The following is an 18,113-nucleotide window of genomic DNA, read 5'->3' as shown; positions in this document are numbered from 1 at the left end:
AAAATGAAGTTACAAATCTGGCCACCATGTAATCCGAAACATACTTAATAAATGCATAAAACAATAAAAAAAAAATGTGAGAAAAACTAAAATTAGATGGACACTAACATTTTGTAACGGTTGTGGTGGCTTGTGACGGCAGCATGCAATGGTTGTGGGCTTTTCGTGCTATGGATATATGGAGCTTTCGGTGGAAATGAGATGAGCCGTTCGGACGCTGACCTTATATAAACATAACGTTTGAATGTTACAACACATACATTCGAATGTTATAACACATTCCCGTAATAGTTACTATATATTGCATGTACATTTGCATGTCCACTAGATTACGTTCGAACGTTATCTATATGAAAAAATTGCATTAAGTCAAGTTACTAAATAGAATACAGTCGTTATGTTTAATTCAACCTATTGCAGCAACAAAAGTCGCAAAAATAGACAAAAAAAAAACTTCAAAAAAAGTAATAATGGCCCAGACAAGTCTAGGGCATGTTTAAGTTCCCCATTTCTTCCTCTAATGGACAAAAAATAGAGAGAGAGAGAGAGAGAGAGAGAGAGAGAGAGAGAGAGAGCTTGGGCCATCGTGAGGAGAGAGAGAGCTTGTGAGAGAGAGAGAGAGAGAGAGCTTGTGAGAGAGAGAGAGAGAGAGAGAGAGAGAGAGCTTGAGAGAGAAAGAGGTGGGTTTGTGTAGATTAATTGTTCTATTTATTTATTTATTATGTTTTTCTTTGAACTAAGTAATATTGTGTTTATTTTAAAGGAATACAACCATTTGGAGCTTGTTTCTTGGTTGTGTGAAGAACAAAGTTTGTTAACTTTAGCTAGGTATTTTCCTAAACTTTATTGTGTGAATATATTGAGATTTTTGTGATTATATTGTCATTTGTTGGTGTGTTGGATTATTTTCTTAGTATATATTGTTGGATTATATTGTGAATGGTTGGATTATATTGTGATTATTATTGTTGGATTATAAAGTTTTATGTATTTATGTTAAAATGAAGGAACTTAAGAATAAACTTTAATTAATAAATATACAAGTAGTTAGTTTTGATAAAATATACAATATAGTTAGTATATTTAAAATATACAATATTATATAGTTAGTTTAAATAAAATATACAACTAGTTAGTTTTGATAAAATATACAAGTAGTCAGTTTTAATACAGTAAACAACTAGTTAGTTGTAGGGCTGTTCATCCGGGCCGGTTTTTATCCGGCCCGGCCTGGAATCCGGAAAACCGAAATCCGAAATCCGAAAAACCGGAAATCCGGAAAATCTTAGTTGTAATATTATAATAAACAACTAGTTAGTTTTATAAATTATTTAGTATATTTAAAATATACAATATGTAGTTAGTTTAAATAAAATAATCAACTAGTTAGTTTTACAAATTTTTAGCCTTGTTTCAGTTATTCCATCACATGCATGCATCTTCAGCAAATTTCAATTACGTTTATAAATTATTATACACGCAAAAAATATGAAAAAAATGGGGTAAGCTTTATACTCAAAGCCAATAACTGCTGCGTATTCTGGCTGACCTTCCAAGGGTACATCTCATGATAAGATTTTACTTTAAATATAAAAAATTTAAAAATAAAAAAAAAAAACATATATAGCAGCTCATGAGCACAAGATGCATGCTCTTCTTTATCTCTGATGTAGTTGTGGACAAGGAGGATACTTCTTCATGCATCCAGTCATTTGATCTAATATGTTTTTGATGAATAACCCAGGTTTCGTTTTCAAAGAAACTTTTATGACCTTTTCTTACCCAATAATCTTCTTAATTTCCATATCTTTCTACCCGTCTTCCAATCTCTCTCAATCTCTCTCTCTCTCACACACACACACATTCATATAAAGAGGGAAATGGAGCCTTTATTTACATTCCAAATTCTACTCTCTCCCATCCCTAGTTATCCTTTCCCAAGTAGTGGTATACTAACAACTAAGATTGCTCACGATGGATGTTGTAATTTAATACATCTAGTCCTTAAATATATAAGTAAATTTTTGTTTAAAAATCAAATCTTCCCCTATTTAACATTCATGAATAGTAAACCTACTGCATATAACGGGTACTATTTATCTTGTAAATAATTTTTGTTATTTGTATTTCAATTTCTTTTACATTGTTTTTTATCACCATCTAAGCAAGTTCTTTTTATTGTTAATCATCTAAAACACCTCTATTTCATTATCTTTCACAAAATATCTTGAAAATGTTTTTATAATATGTTTTTCATGTTTTGATTTTTGATTTTGTGTGTATGAAACTGGTGAACTCATAATAGTTCACTAAAGTTCAAACTGATCTAAAGTTGAAATAGAAATCTTGAAATACCGTGATTTAAGCTAGAAACAAATCAACAATCAATGTTTTCTTTTTTTCAAGTTCTTGTCAAATAGTATGACCTCTGAATTAACTCGATTGGCTAATATGCTAATTAATGGCCACGTTTCCACTAACCTAGGACATGATCATAAGGCAGCTCCTAGCTAGTTTAATTAGTTGCGTCTGTTTTGTGTCACTCCAACGCCTGTCATCAATACCAGGAGAATGTTGTGAAAATCACCAAAAATTCATTCAGATTCTAGCTAGCTCGCCCGTAGAACAATGTTAACGACATTTACGAAAATTTTAAATAGGTAATAGTCATTAGGTGAAAACATAAACAATAGGCCAGTACTTGCTACATGTAGTGCGCATTATTTTAAATGTTTTTGAATACTCAAAGCATGTTAAAAGAAGTGCATGGATTAAACAATATTAGAAATCAGGAGTACTAGAGGGACGAAGCTGCTAAGAATTTTACCTTATAAGGGGATTGTCTCAGTAATTATATATTATAATAAGAAAACTACAGATTTTCGGGTCCACCAAATATTGATCCTTGACTTCCAGACTATCTGATCATAGTTAAAAGCGTAAATTACAATGTCTTATTTGCACACATATTCAAGTGTACAGTTGATGTAATATATATAAAGACTAAAAAAAGTTGACCATATATTATATGCTATACTAGGAAAATAGATCGATACACGTAGGCCATGATTCACGGATGCTGGTCTGGACTCTGGATCATGTTGAGGCTTGATTTCAAGCTGCCTATTGTACTTTGAGTCAATATTTGGTGCATGCGTCTTGATCGATCTTGTGGCTTCGTTCTTGGCAGCATATATGTAGTGTACAGCGCATTTTGAAAAATATTGGCATGATTTGATTTAATAATGTAAGCATTTAGAAGAAGCTTAAATAAGTATTCCTGTGGGAATGGCCTGGCTCTTTAAAATGTTTGAATTCAGAGAGAAAGATTACAAATTAAGACTGTATCTTGATGGTTATAATTATAAGATCAAAGTATTGATTCCACAAGATATATATATATATATATATATACATATTTATATATGTCAATTAAGGAACTCGATCGGTCGGGATCAACGTTGATCAGATTCTCAAACAACAGAATCTGATCTGGATCCGTATCAAATTGAATGCATTTCAAGCCAAATTCTAATCCCCTGATTTGCTTTTTCTGGTGACATGGCGTTAAACCAACTGCCGCACATAACAGGATAATATTAAAAATAGATCACCAAAAATCTCATTTATAGTCTTTGGTGGCATAGCCATGGGGTCATTTGAATGACTTTCAACAAAATTTTGTAATAAGAGTTCTCGTATTCTTCTACTTTAGTAGCTTTACACCACATCTGTTGAGGAAAAGTAAGTGTATGATGTAGAGCTGTCAATAGATTAAACAACTAAATGAGGAAAGGGCCATTAATTGAGGTAATTACGTGTTACATTATGAATTCACATAACATGGGAGGTACTTCAGCCGTGAGACCATGGATAACCTTCTACATCGGAGGCCTGCTGAACTTTGATCATGAGTACTCTAATCCTAATCACACGCCATTCCACTTAGATGCATGGGATCATAAGCCCTCTGAATCTACTCATTACTACTGCTATTAATGGAGGCCATCATATATATATACAAACCACCATAATATCAAAACCATGAAATTTATTATGCATGGACCCTGCAATATGAAAGTACGTATCTTTCCATGGCCACCTGATTGCATGAATAACAATCCAAGAGCCCCATGCATGCAAAGACCATTTAGTTTCGTTGCTAAACCAAGTAACAAAAAATTTCATCGTTTTCAAAACTCTCACTACAAATTTAGTTGACATTGAAACCATTCTCTTCCACGCAAAAAACAGGGAGACTGAAACATAGATATTACCATGGAGAGCACAAAAACGACTACTACCAAATCGGCATTCGTTCTCGTTCTGTTCCTCGTGGCATTTCTAGTTGGAACTGAAGGATATTGGGAATATGATGAGCCAAGCAAAGGTGATCACGTCTACAACTCTGATCAAAAGAACCATGGCGAATCTCTTTTCTGTAGATCATGGCCGTATGGAGTCCCGTACTGTGTTTTGTTCCGGCCTGGTATGGTCATTATGGAGGTTACCCTGGTTATGGAGGCATCCCAAAGCCTGGTGGCCCTAAAGATGGTGATGATGGCTCTAAACCTTGCAAGCATGATCATAAAAACAATGGCTGCCACCACGGAGACCATTCCAAAGGCGATGGTGGGGATCAACATGCCCAAGTACACCCATAACAAAATGCAGTTCGTATCTTTGTGCTGCCTCGTATCTACTGAGTAAAATCAAGACCACTATATAACTATAGAAATAAGAAGTCTTAATTAGTACTTAAGGCTCGAACGTCACGGGGATGCAGTACTCATGTGACTATTGTTATATTGTAATGGTTTAAAACTAAATTAAAGGGGCTTTGGCTATATTATAAGGAAAATGATGGGTGGATGCATCCCGATAAAAGTCACCGATTCCTCTCTCTTTTTTCACTTAATTATTAATGAAGTGCTTTTAAATAAGTTAATGATTTTTTTAAAATGTTTAAAGTAATCTAAAAATGCTTGAAAAAAAATAAATAAATGAATATATTTTGCACTTTTAGAGAAAGAACTGTCGAGACCCAATATCGATGGCCCAGTATCCATATTATAAACCTCTCTCACCCCGAATAAAGAAAAGGCTTTGCTACGTATAGTCGGAAAATGTAGTCGGCGTGCAGTCGGCTGTACAGAATGAATAAAAAAAATTATAAAAAAATTATTTTATATTCAGGAGGACCTACATGAATAAAAAAAAAGTTATAAAAATAATTTTTTTTTCATGTAGGTCCCGTATTAATTTACTTTTTTCTCCACGACTGCACGCCGACTACATTTCCCGACTGTAAAAAATATTTCTCATAAAGAAAAGAGAGACTCGCGCTCTCTCATACATATAAATTTATAAGAAAAAGAAAAATACATTTTTTAAATTTCCAAAAGAACTAAAGGCTAACCTAAATGCTGGCATTGGAATGACAGAAGCTTTGGCTAAGCTTTATGTCAACGATCGACCACATCCGTAACATCAACGGCCCTCCGCTCTTCCGATCTCGAACCAAGTGTAACGTGTTCACATGCTGTTCCGACTTTTCTACTCTTAAAGCCGATGCAATACTCATTCTTAAAGAGAGTAGTTGGCTAGGGGCTATTGCCTTAACTTTCACGCATTCCTCTTTTTGTCTTTACAAGGCCTTGGACGCCTTTCTTGACCAATGCAAATGTTATTCCCAAGCTTTACTTTTTCTGCTCTGCTGTCTTTAGTTGACTCGTAAATTTTATTGAGCTTTTTTATTTTTTTTTTTCATGTTAAGACAAGCTCTTTGTGCAGTTACACATAAACCTGTGTCCCTCCTGGAACTTCTGTGGCAATTATTGCCACGTCGGACTGGCCAACCCTCGAAACATTTACAGTTAACCAGTCAACAAAGGTGTCATGTGATCTCGAAATCGAAATTACGTCGGCAACGGGCTGATCCCACGTGGCAAAATTACATGGTAGTTATACTGCCACATCAATCACCCAGTCCGTACATAAACTTGCACAATTTTTATCGTATCGTACACTTTCATAGCTGGCTAGAAATCATAACAATAATAAACCTTGTTCAACACGTCATCAAATCGAGATTCTCTTGCCACAATATCTCTATCTTAATTCCAATATATAAAGGATCAAAATCTATTGATTTTAAACTGAATTCAAAATCTAAATATTTAACTTTTAAATTATTAAATATCATTAAATTTAAAATATTTTTATACAAAACTCCTAATTTTTTTTTAATTCAATATACCTTTACATAAAAGACTTACAATCTTTTTCAATTTATATAAATAAATCTAAACATATTTAAACTCATCTTAATTAAATCTCACAAAACTCACACCATTATCTTAACTCATTATAATTTATAAAGAACTTAATCCATCTCATTTTAACTCAACGTAAACATTAAAACGGAACCTAAGAAAGATGACCACCTGGCCATTTCCCTTTTTCTACCGCGTCGGTGGCATTCAAGTAATGATCTTCTAATGCCAACTAAACACCACCATTTAAATGGCGATATATATGCAGATTGCTATAATCTTCATCTCCCACCCATATCGATATATGATACCTTTAAAAATACAAGAAAAAGAAACAGAAACTGGATAGATCCCACTGCTGATCATTAACATATATAATAATTGTTGTTTCTCACTTGCAACCCAATGAGGAAAGGACCAATAAAATTACTCTCAACCTCGGTGTATTCATATAATTTACCCTAATATTCCCTCTAGACCGTCCAGTCCCAACTACTAATTCCCATCAACACCTAAGCCAGGCAGCGTCTAGCCTACACTAACAGACACAAAGTGTCTCAGGACAACAATAGGTAAAAATAACTTTGTTCTTGACACGTACTCCAAACATATATTTTGCTTTGCTCTTGACCAAAACCCACCAATATCATGAGGTATATTTAGCTTGAACTGCATCATATTTTCAGACAATTGTTAGGAGTATAAACAATTGTGTACCAACAAGCCGAAACAATTGTTCCATTTCCCTTTCACTCAGCATTGTTTGGATCCTGTAGACAAAAGAGCAACCCTGTCAGTAGTTGAAGATGTTTACTCCCGATCAACAGTCTACAGTCTCAGTCACTATATGCTATGGTCCCAAACAGATTAATAAATAAAAATGGTGAACTCTCCCGTACATGTGCCAACTAGATACACTGAAATAATTTTCTTTTTGCCACGATAAATAAATCATTTGACACCAAAAAAAAAAAAACCCTCTGTTTTTTATTATCATTCTCATAGCTTATTCACTAAACTAACAAATATAATAAACAAAAAACTGAATACTTTAGATTAAGTTTCAACCTTATCAACATTATCACGCATGCTAGATTTGTCATGATACTCCATAATATCATCAGGTCTCGGATCAAATCATACGAATAGTAAAAATACTCTCCAAATAATTTAGCACCCTGAACTACTATAAATAAATATTGCACCAGTTTTTTTCCTAGTATAGAAGATTTTATTTAATAAAACAAGAGGCACAGCACAAGATCAAGAGAAACAAAAATTACACGTTTCTATGGTTAAAACTCGATATATGTCAGTGCGCCAACACAACCAACCAAATGAATTTTAAGTTTCAACCTCATCATCATTATCACGCATGCTAGATTTGACATGATGATACTCCACAGTATCATCAGATCTTGGATCAAATAAAAAATTACCCGTTTCTATGGTTTAAAAGTTGACATATGTCAGTACACTAACACAACCAACCAAATGGATTTTAAGTAATTTGTCATCCACAAGATATATTCAGTATCATAAGCATATATACTTCCCATAATGTCATAATTTACTACTGCTACAAATTCAAAGAGATAAAGCAAAACTTACATAATCAAATATAAAGCCGGAGCATTAACTGGTTGTAGGAAGAAAGATTCTAATGAGTTCTTTGGCTGTGATGTGTTTCCGACAAGTGGGGCATTTACTCTGTGCACGCATTGCAGTCTTAATACATGTCTTACAGAATATGTGACCACACCTCGTAGACATTTCTTCAACTAATGGACCCATACAAATTGGACAGGTAAATGTGGGCTCCTTTGGTGGTGAAGGCAGCTTTGTCACACTCTCTCTCTGCCATGGAAATATTAAAGTTAGTCTTAGACCACAAGTGTGCACACAACCCCCACCCCACATCCCCACAACACACATATAGAGCAAGAGTGCACACCAAACAAAATAACATCAGTTTCAACAACAATATGAGTAATTTAACTTGAAATACAAATAAACAAACTAGAAATTAATGAAACAATAAGACTTTGCACATGTGGAAGTCCATCAAATAACTTAAGGAATGGGTGGTTCATAATCATAGCAAAAGGGTTAGCAAAAAGTCGCCACTAGCAACAGAGGATGATACCATGTGCCTAACATGCCACGTTGTGTTACTAGAACCATTTCAAAATGGGTGAAGTAGCCGAACATGGCACAAAATAGCTGGTGATATGGGATGGATAAATGGCAGGCACAATTCAGACGTGTGTGATGAAAGGGAGATATACACATGCTTCTTTGTAATTAATGAAGCCAAGTCTCACTAATAAGGCTTTGATGTGGGAAATCATTTGTTAGCCCAAGGCCTTTGGGCCAAATGGCATCAGCAACCCCTAAAACAGGTTAAACTCTCATAGATGAGTTTTTTTTTTTTTAGTTAACTCTCATAGGTGAGTTGATTAATAGCAAACCAAAAATTCACTAGTTTGGAAACAAGATAACAACCCCCCCCCCCCCCCAACCTACCATATTCTATAACAGTAATCTAAAAAGTAAAAAAGTAATCAAATCCACCAAACAAGATGCACCTCGGGAATTAGATTAAAAAATGCCAACCAACAGCTACAATGCGTCGCAAAACAAGAGGTTGGGCTTGGTTCAGAATGCAGCAAATAAACATCACCAAAATGCAGACCCACGGATTCAAACACATGATTAGGAAAGAACACATCAAATCTTATAACAAATTCTATTTTCATAATGCTTACCATTTGTCCTCTTTGAATTAAATAATAGTCCCAAGGATCTAAAAGCCATAACTACATGAATTTAACTCAAGCATGTTTATGCATGGTTATAAGTTTAGCTACATTTAATTTTTGTCATTTATTCCCAACCCTTTGAAAAGTAAATTGAATGTGTAATGTCTTTTTAAGCATAAAATTTTCAGCCTGCAGGGGAAATAACTAGTACTTGGATATAAACATGGAGACATCTATAATAAAGGTTACCAAGCCATCCATTAACCTAAACGCATAAACAACCAATAATGAAACAATATTACATATAGCAATAAGGGTTGCTGTTACCGTAGAGTTACTGCTGCTTTCCAAATTTATGTATAAATCACAATTAATAATTGTTTGGTTGGGTGGATCTCTTCTTCGCTTGTTACGGTTATTCTGGGCAACCCTAGTCCTTTCTTCTGCAATGGCCACAGGTAAAAGAGTGGGGAGGGAAAAAACAGTGATGTGAGCAAAGCTTGCAATGCCAAATATATGTGTAGATTCAGCTAAGAACAAACAAATTAAGCAGTTAAAAATGGGCAGTAGACCATTTGGCTGCTACAAATTGCTAGCACATGGCCCAGCTCAGTTGCTATCAAAAGTTCTCTATAGATATAGTATAAACTTGAAAAAAAAAAAAAACAACGGCCCTAACACATAAACAAAGAATTCGTGACAATCCAAAACATATACAGGCAACTCAAATGACCATTATATTTTCTGTAACTCAAACAATAAAGCTTTTCTGCCACCAAAAGAGCAGAAGGACACCACAGAATTTCATCGTTGCTGATCATAAAGTTACAATTTGAATAAGCAAGCCCACCAATTATAAAACAGACATAATTTGTTTGAAAGAAAAACAGCAAACAACACATGCCTCCCACAAACAAACAGATGATATATTTGCACATTTCCTCGTGTACTTTTGAAAGTGCTCTAATTTCTCCAGAATGCTTATTAAATCCAACTAAAGAATCACTTTCTTGGTTTCCTTAAATTTGGAATTATTGTATTGCACTCAACTCATTTTCATAAAATAGCTTCTTCATTTTTCCTTGCATTAAGAGCCTCCTCTTTGCACATTCAGCACCCTTTCTAGCTAAATTATTCTTTTACTAACTAAAATCTAGGAAATGGCAAGACAGGAGGAGAATTTCGCTTCCAAATTGTTTCAAAGATTATGCTCCCTTGTCTCCACATTATTCCATGTCAGAAAGTCGTCAACCTGGTCACAAGGCTAAAATAAGCTTTGAAAAATTGCATTTGTTGATATGGAGCATAAAACATCAGTCTTCTAGAGAATGAGCCCTTAAACCACTCAACCAATCAGCATGAAGAAACAGACAGATTTTCTCAGCTAAATCATCAGACAGATATATAAGTACTAAACATTCAATCCTCTTATTAGATATTATAGACAAACGAATTCACCGTGCAGAAAGAAAGAACTGGGTGACAATGATATGAAACCAAATACTCAGAAAGAACAACAACAGCATTAATATGCTCACCTAGATCCACATCCACAACAGCCCTTCCACCATTCCTTCTGGAATTGTTTTTGGCCTAACATTAGATAGAACATAGTTGATGCGATGAGTTGCAAGAACATCAAACCATATATAAGCAGATTTAAAAAAAAAAACAAAAGAAGCATACCTGAGCAAAAGCCCTTGGGGAAGATTCAACAACATCGTCATCAATGGCCTCAACATCAATCATGGCAGGTAGCGCAGACCGCCCTTGAATTCCATTATGCTCCACCTGGGTTGAGGTCCCCTCCAGATCCCGACTGTCACTTGGTGGTGCAGTGTTGAGGTCTAAGTCCAGTACCGTCTTCCGACGACGGTACCCTCTTACAGGAGCCCCCCTGGCTGCCCGAGAACTCATGCTAATATGACTTTTCTATCAAAGTCCAAAGCCTGAAGATCATAAACCAAACAAATGATATCAATTTTTCTGGAATGTACAAAGTAGGAAATACACATTTCATTTTATAAATACATAAATACCACTTATATAGCTGCATCCTTGTATCCATACTTAATAAACTTCACATTTTCACGCAACCAACCCTAATGTCATCGATGAGAGGTGGCACCAAGGTTCCCACAATCAAGCATTTATATTGCCCAGCACTTTGGCATTATGGCATATGATACTATTGTGACACACGCTACTGTTCTATAAAAAATTCAAAATTTCTTTGTCTTCCAAAAATATGTGCCTAAATGTTTGTCTAATTCAAGAAAACACAGATCAATACCAAGTTTCCATTTTGTTAAGGCTCTATCTGTTTCTAAGGGTCCACAAACCTTACGGGCACACAGCACAAGACAGCCACCTTCATATAGATGGAAAGGTTATCAACTTCATACAACTGAAATTTCAAATCGAGCCCATTACTGTCAAGCACGCATGGCCTGAACTCTGAGGGCACAAATACACTAAAAATAAAAAACAGAAATAATAAATTAGTTCGCATAGGCATCACTCTTGTATAGACTTTTGCCTCTTTCATGATCAATAAAAATTTTGTTTATTGATCAAAAATAACATATAAATCATCTTAACTTTATTAACCTTTAAGCTTTTTCACAGAAAATTTTTTACTACTATTTCCACCATCAGAAAATACTTCAGAAATCAGATCACGCTTAGAAAAAAGACAAGAATCTGCCCTTACAATTTCAGTCATATTAATAGAATAGCAGTAAAATTACTATAATTCTTACTTAAAAATTCGATATTTCCTAAATACTTTTTCGTTTCTATAGACAAGCATTCAATTTTCCAAAACTTCCGAAGGAATCGGATTCAACAATCCATAAACAAATACCCAAGAAATGACTTTTCCTCGCAAACATTCAATTCCTAAATCCCTAACCTCAAGAAAGGTCAGATATCACAAAATCAGGGGAAAAAAATCATCCAAGGCAATTCCGATCACCGTAACAATGCGATCCAAACAACTACCTGATCTATCGACTGAAACAAAACAAGCGAAAAATCCAAACGGAAACTAAAGATTTCGAATTCACAAAAAAAAAAAAAAAAAAAAGTACCTTTATACCGTGCCTTTCTTGATCAAATTCTGATACAAATTCCGTCCCAAAATAATCTAGAGAGAGAGAGGGAGAGAGAGAGAGAGAGAGAGAACGTTCTTCAGAGAGAGCAGGAGAAAAGGGGTATTTTGAGACGAAAGGGTAACATAGCCGAGAAGTGCTGCAATATATAAGGGTTAGGGAGACTATGGAGACGAACGGCCAGTGAGACAAAACGGAGGCGGTGAGGGCTAGACGCTTCCACGTGGCCCTAGAACCGTTGAATGGACACGTGTCACGTGCGTGAGCCGTATGCAGAGCGTTTTTTTGACACGTTCGGGAATTGCGCGTGTTGGGGATTCACTTCTAAATTTAATAATAATAATAAAAAAAAAAGCCTGAAATTCAGAATATTATAGTACGTAGGCCGTGACGCTGAAAATGATTCCGCCCGACCTCATACCACTCCGTTTTTACTCGCGGAAAAGAATTTCAGTACGGCGAGTACGCCGTAGTAAAATTATTTTTCCTATAAAAGAATTTCTTATGATTTTACGTTAATTTATAAATTTCTTTATAATTATAATCATCATAAAAGAGAGAGATTACTAATGATGTGAGACTCGTCCTATTACAACATAACATGTAATTAAATTGAAAACGGTTATGTCTATAAAGAGATTACATAAAAATAAATTCACAAACTGATATAATTTTATGAAATTTATTAAATTTATTTTACAATAAAAATAACTTTATAATTTAATATATTACATCAAACCATAGATTATATTTTTGTAATCCTTTTATGTCTAAAATATTTTTTATTAAATTATTTGCATAAAAAGTAACTTTAATCGATACAATATAAGATAAAATAATAATACCTAATATCCAACTTCCGAGAATTTTTAATAATTATTCTTTTAGTTTTATAAGATTTTTGATTCGTATAAATAAAATAATTATATGTATAAATGTCAAATAGATAAATTCAACACAATCCCTTTATAAAAAGTAGACACCACATCAAAATATTTAAAAAAATATGTATATTTGAAACTTATACCAAACATTACTTAAATAAATATAAAATGAAAGATACCAAAGCCAAGCACTGGCAAATTGCAATGCAGAATTTAACATACCATGTAAGCCCCAACCCCCAAACCCCACTTCTTTTCTAGTTTTTTCTTTTTTTTTCAAATTGGTTTTGTCGGTTGTTCTCTTGGTTTTACCTCTCACCCCATCATGCACCGTTACCATTGGCATGATACATATATTTGACAGTATATTTGTGCAAAGTGCTCAAAATGGTGGCTGCAGGTTTTGAGCAAAAACAAGAAATGGTATAACAATTACATGCAAAAAAAAATAAGAATAATGAGGAATGCTCTCATCCATTGTGTGCATCTCCCTGAAGATCAAGAGTTCTTTGCAAAAACTATAACTATAAACCCAGGACTAGGAGCGCAAGAAGAAACTACATTACACTAAAAGCTCTGCCCAAGACTGACGTTGGAAGTTACATTTGACCTTGTTTTGCACCACAATCTAAAGGCTCCTTGACCAGAAAATCGACACAAGGGTATTGAGTGTTATTTATGTTTTAATCAAAAAATGTGGACTTGTTTTTCTCAGATGGATTGAATAAATAACTGTCACAACTTAAACAGTAATTAGAGTCCTAATGCTTTACAGAGTAAGTGAAGGTAAAAAACAAGGTGTAAACAGATACTTCCTCATAACTCATCAGTTAATATTTTAACTAACACCACTCACGTTTAACCCTGTAGAAGATATGCCTTACACAGTTGCATTGCTTAATATAATAACATTACATGGAAATATGCATAAAAGACACTCAAAAATTGATTATGAACGTTTGAATGGAGCTTATCTTTATTTAAAGTCAACCAACCTGATTCAAGACATGACAAATAAGATCCTCACCACAAGGTACACAATGCATCGTTTCACATTTACTCAAACTCGCACAATGCTTTGGAAACGGTGTAGCTATTTTTACTCTGGACTAACTAGAATCTTCACAATGAAAAGTTGTTTAAGGATTCTACCAAGTTATCAGTAGATTTAGAATCTTCACAACAAACTTAGAATTCGAAAAAAGAAAATTGATTCATTAAGGAGAACGATGAAAAGATATCTTACCAGAAAAGTTGTTTCCAACAGCAGTTGCCACAGCTATTATCTGGCACTAGTCCTAAATTATCATATACCTTTTCCTAAAACCAATGCCCTTATATTATCATACCTTTTCCTATATGTAATAATTATTTGCATCCTACTATATAAAATGTGGCACTTGTATCACCCCTAGATCTTCCTTTATATCTTAAGAGAAACATTTGAAGGTTGAAGGACAATGTTAGTTCATCATGGTGGGATGAGAGTATGGTATGTAGAATTTTCCATAAAATAAATTACATTTCTTACCCATTTAACATTATCAAGCATGTTTCCAAAAGCAACACAAATGGGTGTCATGTGCAGACGATTACACTCACCCTTTGACATCCAAATCTTAAACCAGGTGGTATATCTTATTTCTCAAAATGACCTTAACAGTTAAATCGCCCAGGAACCAAGATCATAACAGTCATTATGAAATCATAGATGCTGACCTACCATGAACCGTGCGCTGCTTCAAGAAATGTCTATCATTTCCTTTTGGCAGGACTCTGAGTGCATGCATGTACATCTCATTTTTTACACATTTCAATTCTATTCTTAGGTGTAACATTTTTAGACAGCTCAATAAGGAAAGATGAAAATTCTCAAACATGAAGGATTCAGCATTCGGCTTAGACAATTGACATTCATTCTCCTACTGAAGGAACTACTGTTTCTAAACTAAGACATGCGTATGTAACGAATGATAGCATATGCCTACCTGGAAGAGATTTGCACAAACGGTAGTATAAACAACAGAATGTCAATTAGACAGTGTTTAAAAGAACAATAATGATATAACATAACTCAATTTCTAAGAGTCAGAAAGGAAAATCACATTTACTCATACAAGATCAATTATAGCATATAATTTATTGATCATCTCAGACATACTATAATGACGGAAAAAAAACATGCTTAAAGACGCTGAGGGTTTGTGTTAGACATACATGCATTACAGTCCTACATCAGAGTTTTTCAGTCAACCTGACCATAAAGGAATTAACCGCAGCTGCATCCAGGAAAATCCATGAAGATTCAAACAACTCATGGAAAAATGCCACTCCAATCTCCTCAGCTGCATTTCTAAATGCAATTCCAAATGCATTTCCTTGAACTGCCCCAAGTCGAGGCTTCCCACAAACTCCTACAATCAATACCTTGTTAGGCTCTTGCGACAAGCAAGCACAGAGCAAAGGTTTCATCCTTGCTCCCTTCTCTCGCAAAGCATCCATCAGAAAATAACAAAATTTAGTCAAAGCCTGGGGATAGCCCAGCAGTTTTGTATCCACTGAATCTTCAAGCTTTACCCACCGAAATTTTCTTCCACTTCTTATACAACCACTCTTAGTTATTGATGTGCTTCCTTGTCTAAGAATTGCCCTCTGTATCCTAATTGCATGTTGCATTCCAGCTTTCAGCTTATCAATATTGCTCAAGGAGAGAGCATCATAAGCTATGCCAAACTGCTTGGAAGCACAAGAGCCATCTGATTTCACGAAGGATTCAAGCAGTGCAGTAACTCCATACACCACATCTGCAGCTGACACCCTTGAGCGATAACCATGTAACCGCAAGAAACTCCGGTAGTAGAAATCAGTAAGCCCATACTCAGGTAAAAACCTACCAAATTCATCTTTCATCTTTCGCTTTACTTCGAGATTCATGTACTGAAACTTCTGTTGGCAATCCACAAGAGCAAATCCCATCCGAGCTAGAAGAAGCTTGAGCTTTTTCATTCCATTATCACTCCATGTTTTCAATTTCGTTGCAATATACGAAGAGCACAACATTGAATCAAATAAATTCCACTCCTGTAATAGCATCAGTCTCGGTTCATCTTCATATGCAATTCTAGACGCATTGGGTGCTTGAATTTTTGTCCCATCTTTAAGAGTCACCGAAGTTACTGCTTCCAAATTCCCAGAGCTGTTGATATGCTGTTCAAGCTCCATAACCCCAGCTTGGTACCTCTCATCAGTTAACCTCTCATGAACAAATTGATCTGTTAATGAAACACAAGCCAACCAAAGCAACTCATTGGTATTCTTCCTCAGAGAATGTGACAAATCATACATCAAACACCCAGACGGCTTTCCATGGAAAGTACCCATATGATAATACTCCCTCTTCAGTTTCCGGAACACATGAAGTGGGTCTTCCTTATTTTCTTCCGAAACCCTCCTCCGCTTCCTTGACCCACCCCCATCCTCCTCTTCCTCACTTTCACTATCGTTCTCATCTTCACTCTCTGATTCTACATCAGCCTCGTCATCGCTATTCAAATCACTCGCACTTGCCAAAGCCGAAACATCAAAATCATACGCCAAATCAGTCTGGTGCTCATCGTCCCGCGTATAAAGCACAACCACCCTATCGTTCTGATCACTCAAATTGTGCAAATGAATTGGTCGGTGACTATCGACCACAAATACATGAGCTTCTGGGCCTAAATTCAGAATTTTCCTTAAATCCCGATGGCACCCCCAATTTATTAAAAGAATTGAAACGGGCTCTTTAGACGAAGACAAACTCGGCCCAACGTATTTGTGAATTTCCTGAAACGACGAGACAGGATAACATGCGTATCGAATGGAATCAGATTCTAGGACATGGAAAATGATCTTGAGGGCACAAAGTGAATCCACGTCAGAGGTGGATGGGAATATGAGCAGAGGAGAGTACGAAGAAGCCGTCACAGATTCACGAAGCTTTGCATAAAACGACTCAATCCTTTGCTCCCTCACCATAATACCACTCAATTGGGCATAGACAGAAACTAATCAAGATTTCTTTTTTTATGAATGAAACGTAAACACCAAATCGGCCAACTAATTGCCAATAAGCCGCTTCGGGTTTGCTTACATAATTGCTCAAATGGGTACAAGAACTTAAGGTCAAGCCGAAGTTTTCACAAAGAAAACTTGGAAACCTATAGAAGAAATCAAAATCTCGAGAAAATTAAGAAATAGTTGACTAAGAAACTAATCTGACGATTCAGATTGCTACTCAATGGATGACCTCATGAAGGAATTGTTTTATGAGTATATCAAATACAATCCAATTAGCTGTCTGAGGCAAAGAGAAATAAATAGAATTCTGGAGAGAGCGAGAGAGAGGAAGAGGAACTGGTAGAAATTATAAAATGAAAGAGAAGGGAAGTGGAAGAAGATGAAAAGGAAATTGGGAATCGAAGTACCTGAGATTTGTACGAATCCGAAGAGAAATTTCGGAGGTACTCTCACCGTTCAGCTCCACACTCTCAGATCTGAGAGAGAGAGAGAGAGAGAGAGAGAGATTTCAAGTTTTGGGCACTTTCAGCTTTGAAACCTAAAATGGTTGTGAAAATTTTTGAATTTTTTTAAAACCACCGCCAAAATGTTGGCGCTAGATTCGGGACAGCGTGGTTTTGGAGCAATTATCAAATGTAGACGCCACTAGCGTGAGCTCTCTTTCGTATATTGATATAGTGCGGACGGAACACATGAAACCATCTAAACTCTCTCAGATATCCAATAGGGACTTAACACGTCAACAAATAAATCTCATTGCAGTTCTTAAAAGAAAAATTAAAGTTAGCACTCTACGCCACACATTCTTTTAATTTTTTTATTCTCGGCATGCGTGTGGTATAGGCTATTAATAGAGAACCCAACTTCAAAATAATGTAAGACTTTATTAAAAAAAATTGTCAATATTATATTATTATTTTATGCAGCATAAAAAAGATGAATAAAAAATAAATAAACACTTGAAATCCAATCAGAATTATTAATTTATTTTTGTAAAACGAGACATAATTAAAAATTAAT

At 35.1% G+C, this 18,113-nt stretch overlaps 2 protein-coding genes across 2 annotated transcripts; both read right to left on the bottom strand.

Annotated features, from left to right (window-relative positions):
• Nucleotides 1–6,606: 6,606 nt before the first annotated feature.
• On the bottom strand, nucleotides 6,607–12,294 carry LOC122308946 (E3 ubiquitin-protein ligase RNF4). Its single transcript, XM_043122231.1, has 6 exons — nucleotides 12,130–12,294; nucleotides 10,724–10,986; nucleotides 10,576–10,630; nucleotides 9,365–9,480; nucleotides 7,887–8,132; nucleotides 6,607–7,045 (listed from the first exon to the last, which is right to left on the bottom strand). The coding sequence occupies exons 2-5, from the start codon at nucleotides 10,952–10,954 to the stop codon at nucleotides 7,911–7,913; spliced, it is 624 nt and encodes a 207-aa protein (XP_042978165.1). The 5' UTR covers nucleotides 10,955–10,986; nucleotides 12,130–12,294; the 3' UTR covers nucleotides 6,607–7,045; nucleotides 7,887–7,910.
• Nucleotides 12,295–15,078: 2,784 nt separating this feature from the next.
• Nucleotides 15,079–17,624, bottom strand: LOC122308937 (cell division control protein 45 homolog). The gene has a single exon (XM_043122221.1). The coding sequence runs from the start codon at nucleotides 17,049–17,051 to the stop codon at nucleotides 15,270–15,272; it is 1,782 nt and encodes a 593-aa protein (XP_042978155.1). The 5' UTR covers nucleotides 17,052–17,624; the 3' UTR covers nucleotides 15,079–15,269.
• Between the last annotated feature and the right edge of the window lie 489 nt (nucleotides 17,625–18,113).

The sequence above is a fragment of the Carya illinoinensis genome, chromosome 1 (assembly GCF_018687715.1).
Source record: "Carya illinoinensis cultivar Pawnee chromosome 1, C.illinoinensisPawnee_v1, whole genome shotgun sequence".
Classification (NCBI taxonomy): domain Eukaryota; kingdom Viridiplantae; phylum Streptophyta; class Magnoliopsida; order Fagales; family Juglandaceae; genus Carya; species Carya illinoinensis.
The sequence above is the reverse complement of the archived record's forward strand: the minus strand, read 5'-3'. Positions and strand labels throughout refer to the sequence as shown.

Coding starts and splice junctions, on each gene's coding strand:
- LOC122308937 (XM_043122221.1), bottom strand. CDS start 17,051: ATGGTGAGGGAGCAAAGGATTGAGTCGTTTTATGCAAAGCTTCGTGAA.
- LOC122308946 (XM_043122231.1), bottom strand. CDS start 10,954: ATGAGTTCTCGGGCAGCCAGGGGGGCTCCTGTAAGAGGGTACCGTCGT. Junction 9,481..10,575: donor TGTTGTGGATGTGGATCTAG/GTGAGCATATTA, acceptor TGGCCATTGCAG/AAGAAAGGACTAGGGTTGCC. Junction 8,133..9,364: donor AAAGCAGCAGTAACTCTACG/GTAACAGCAACC, acceptor TTTCCATGGCAG/AGAGAGAGTGTGACAAAGCT.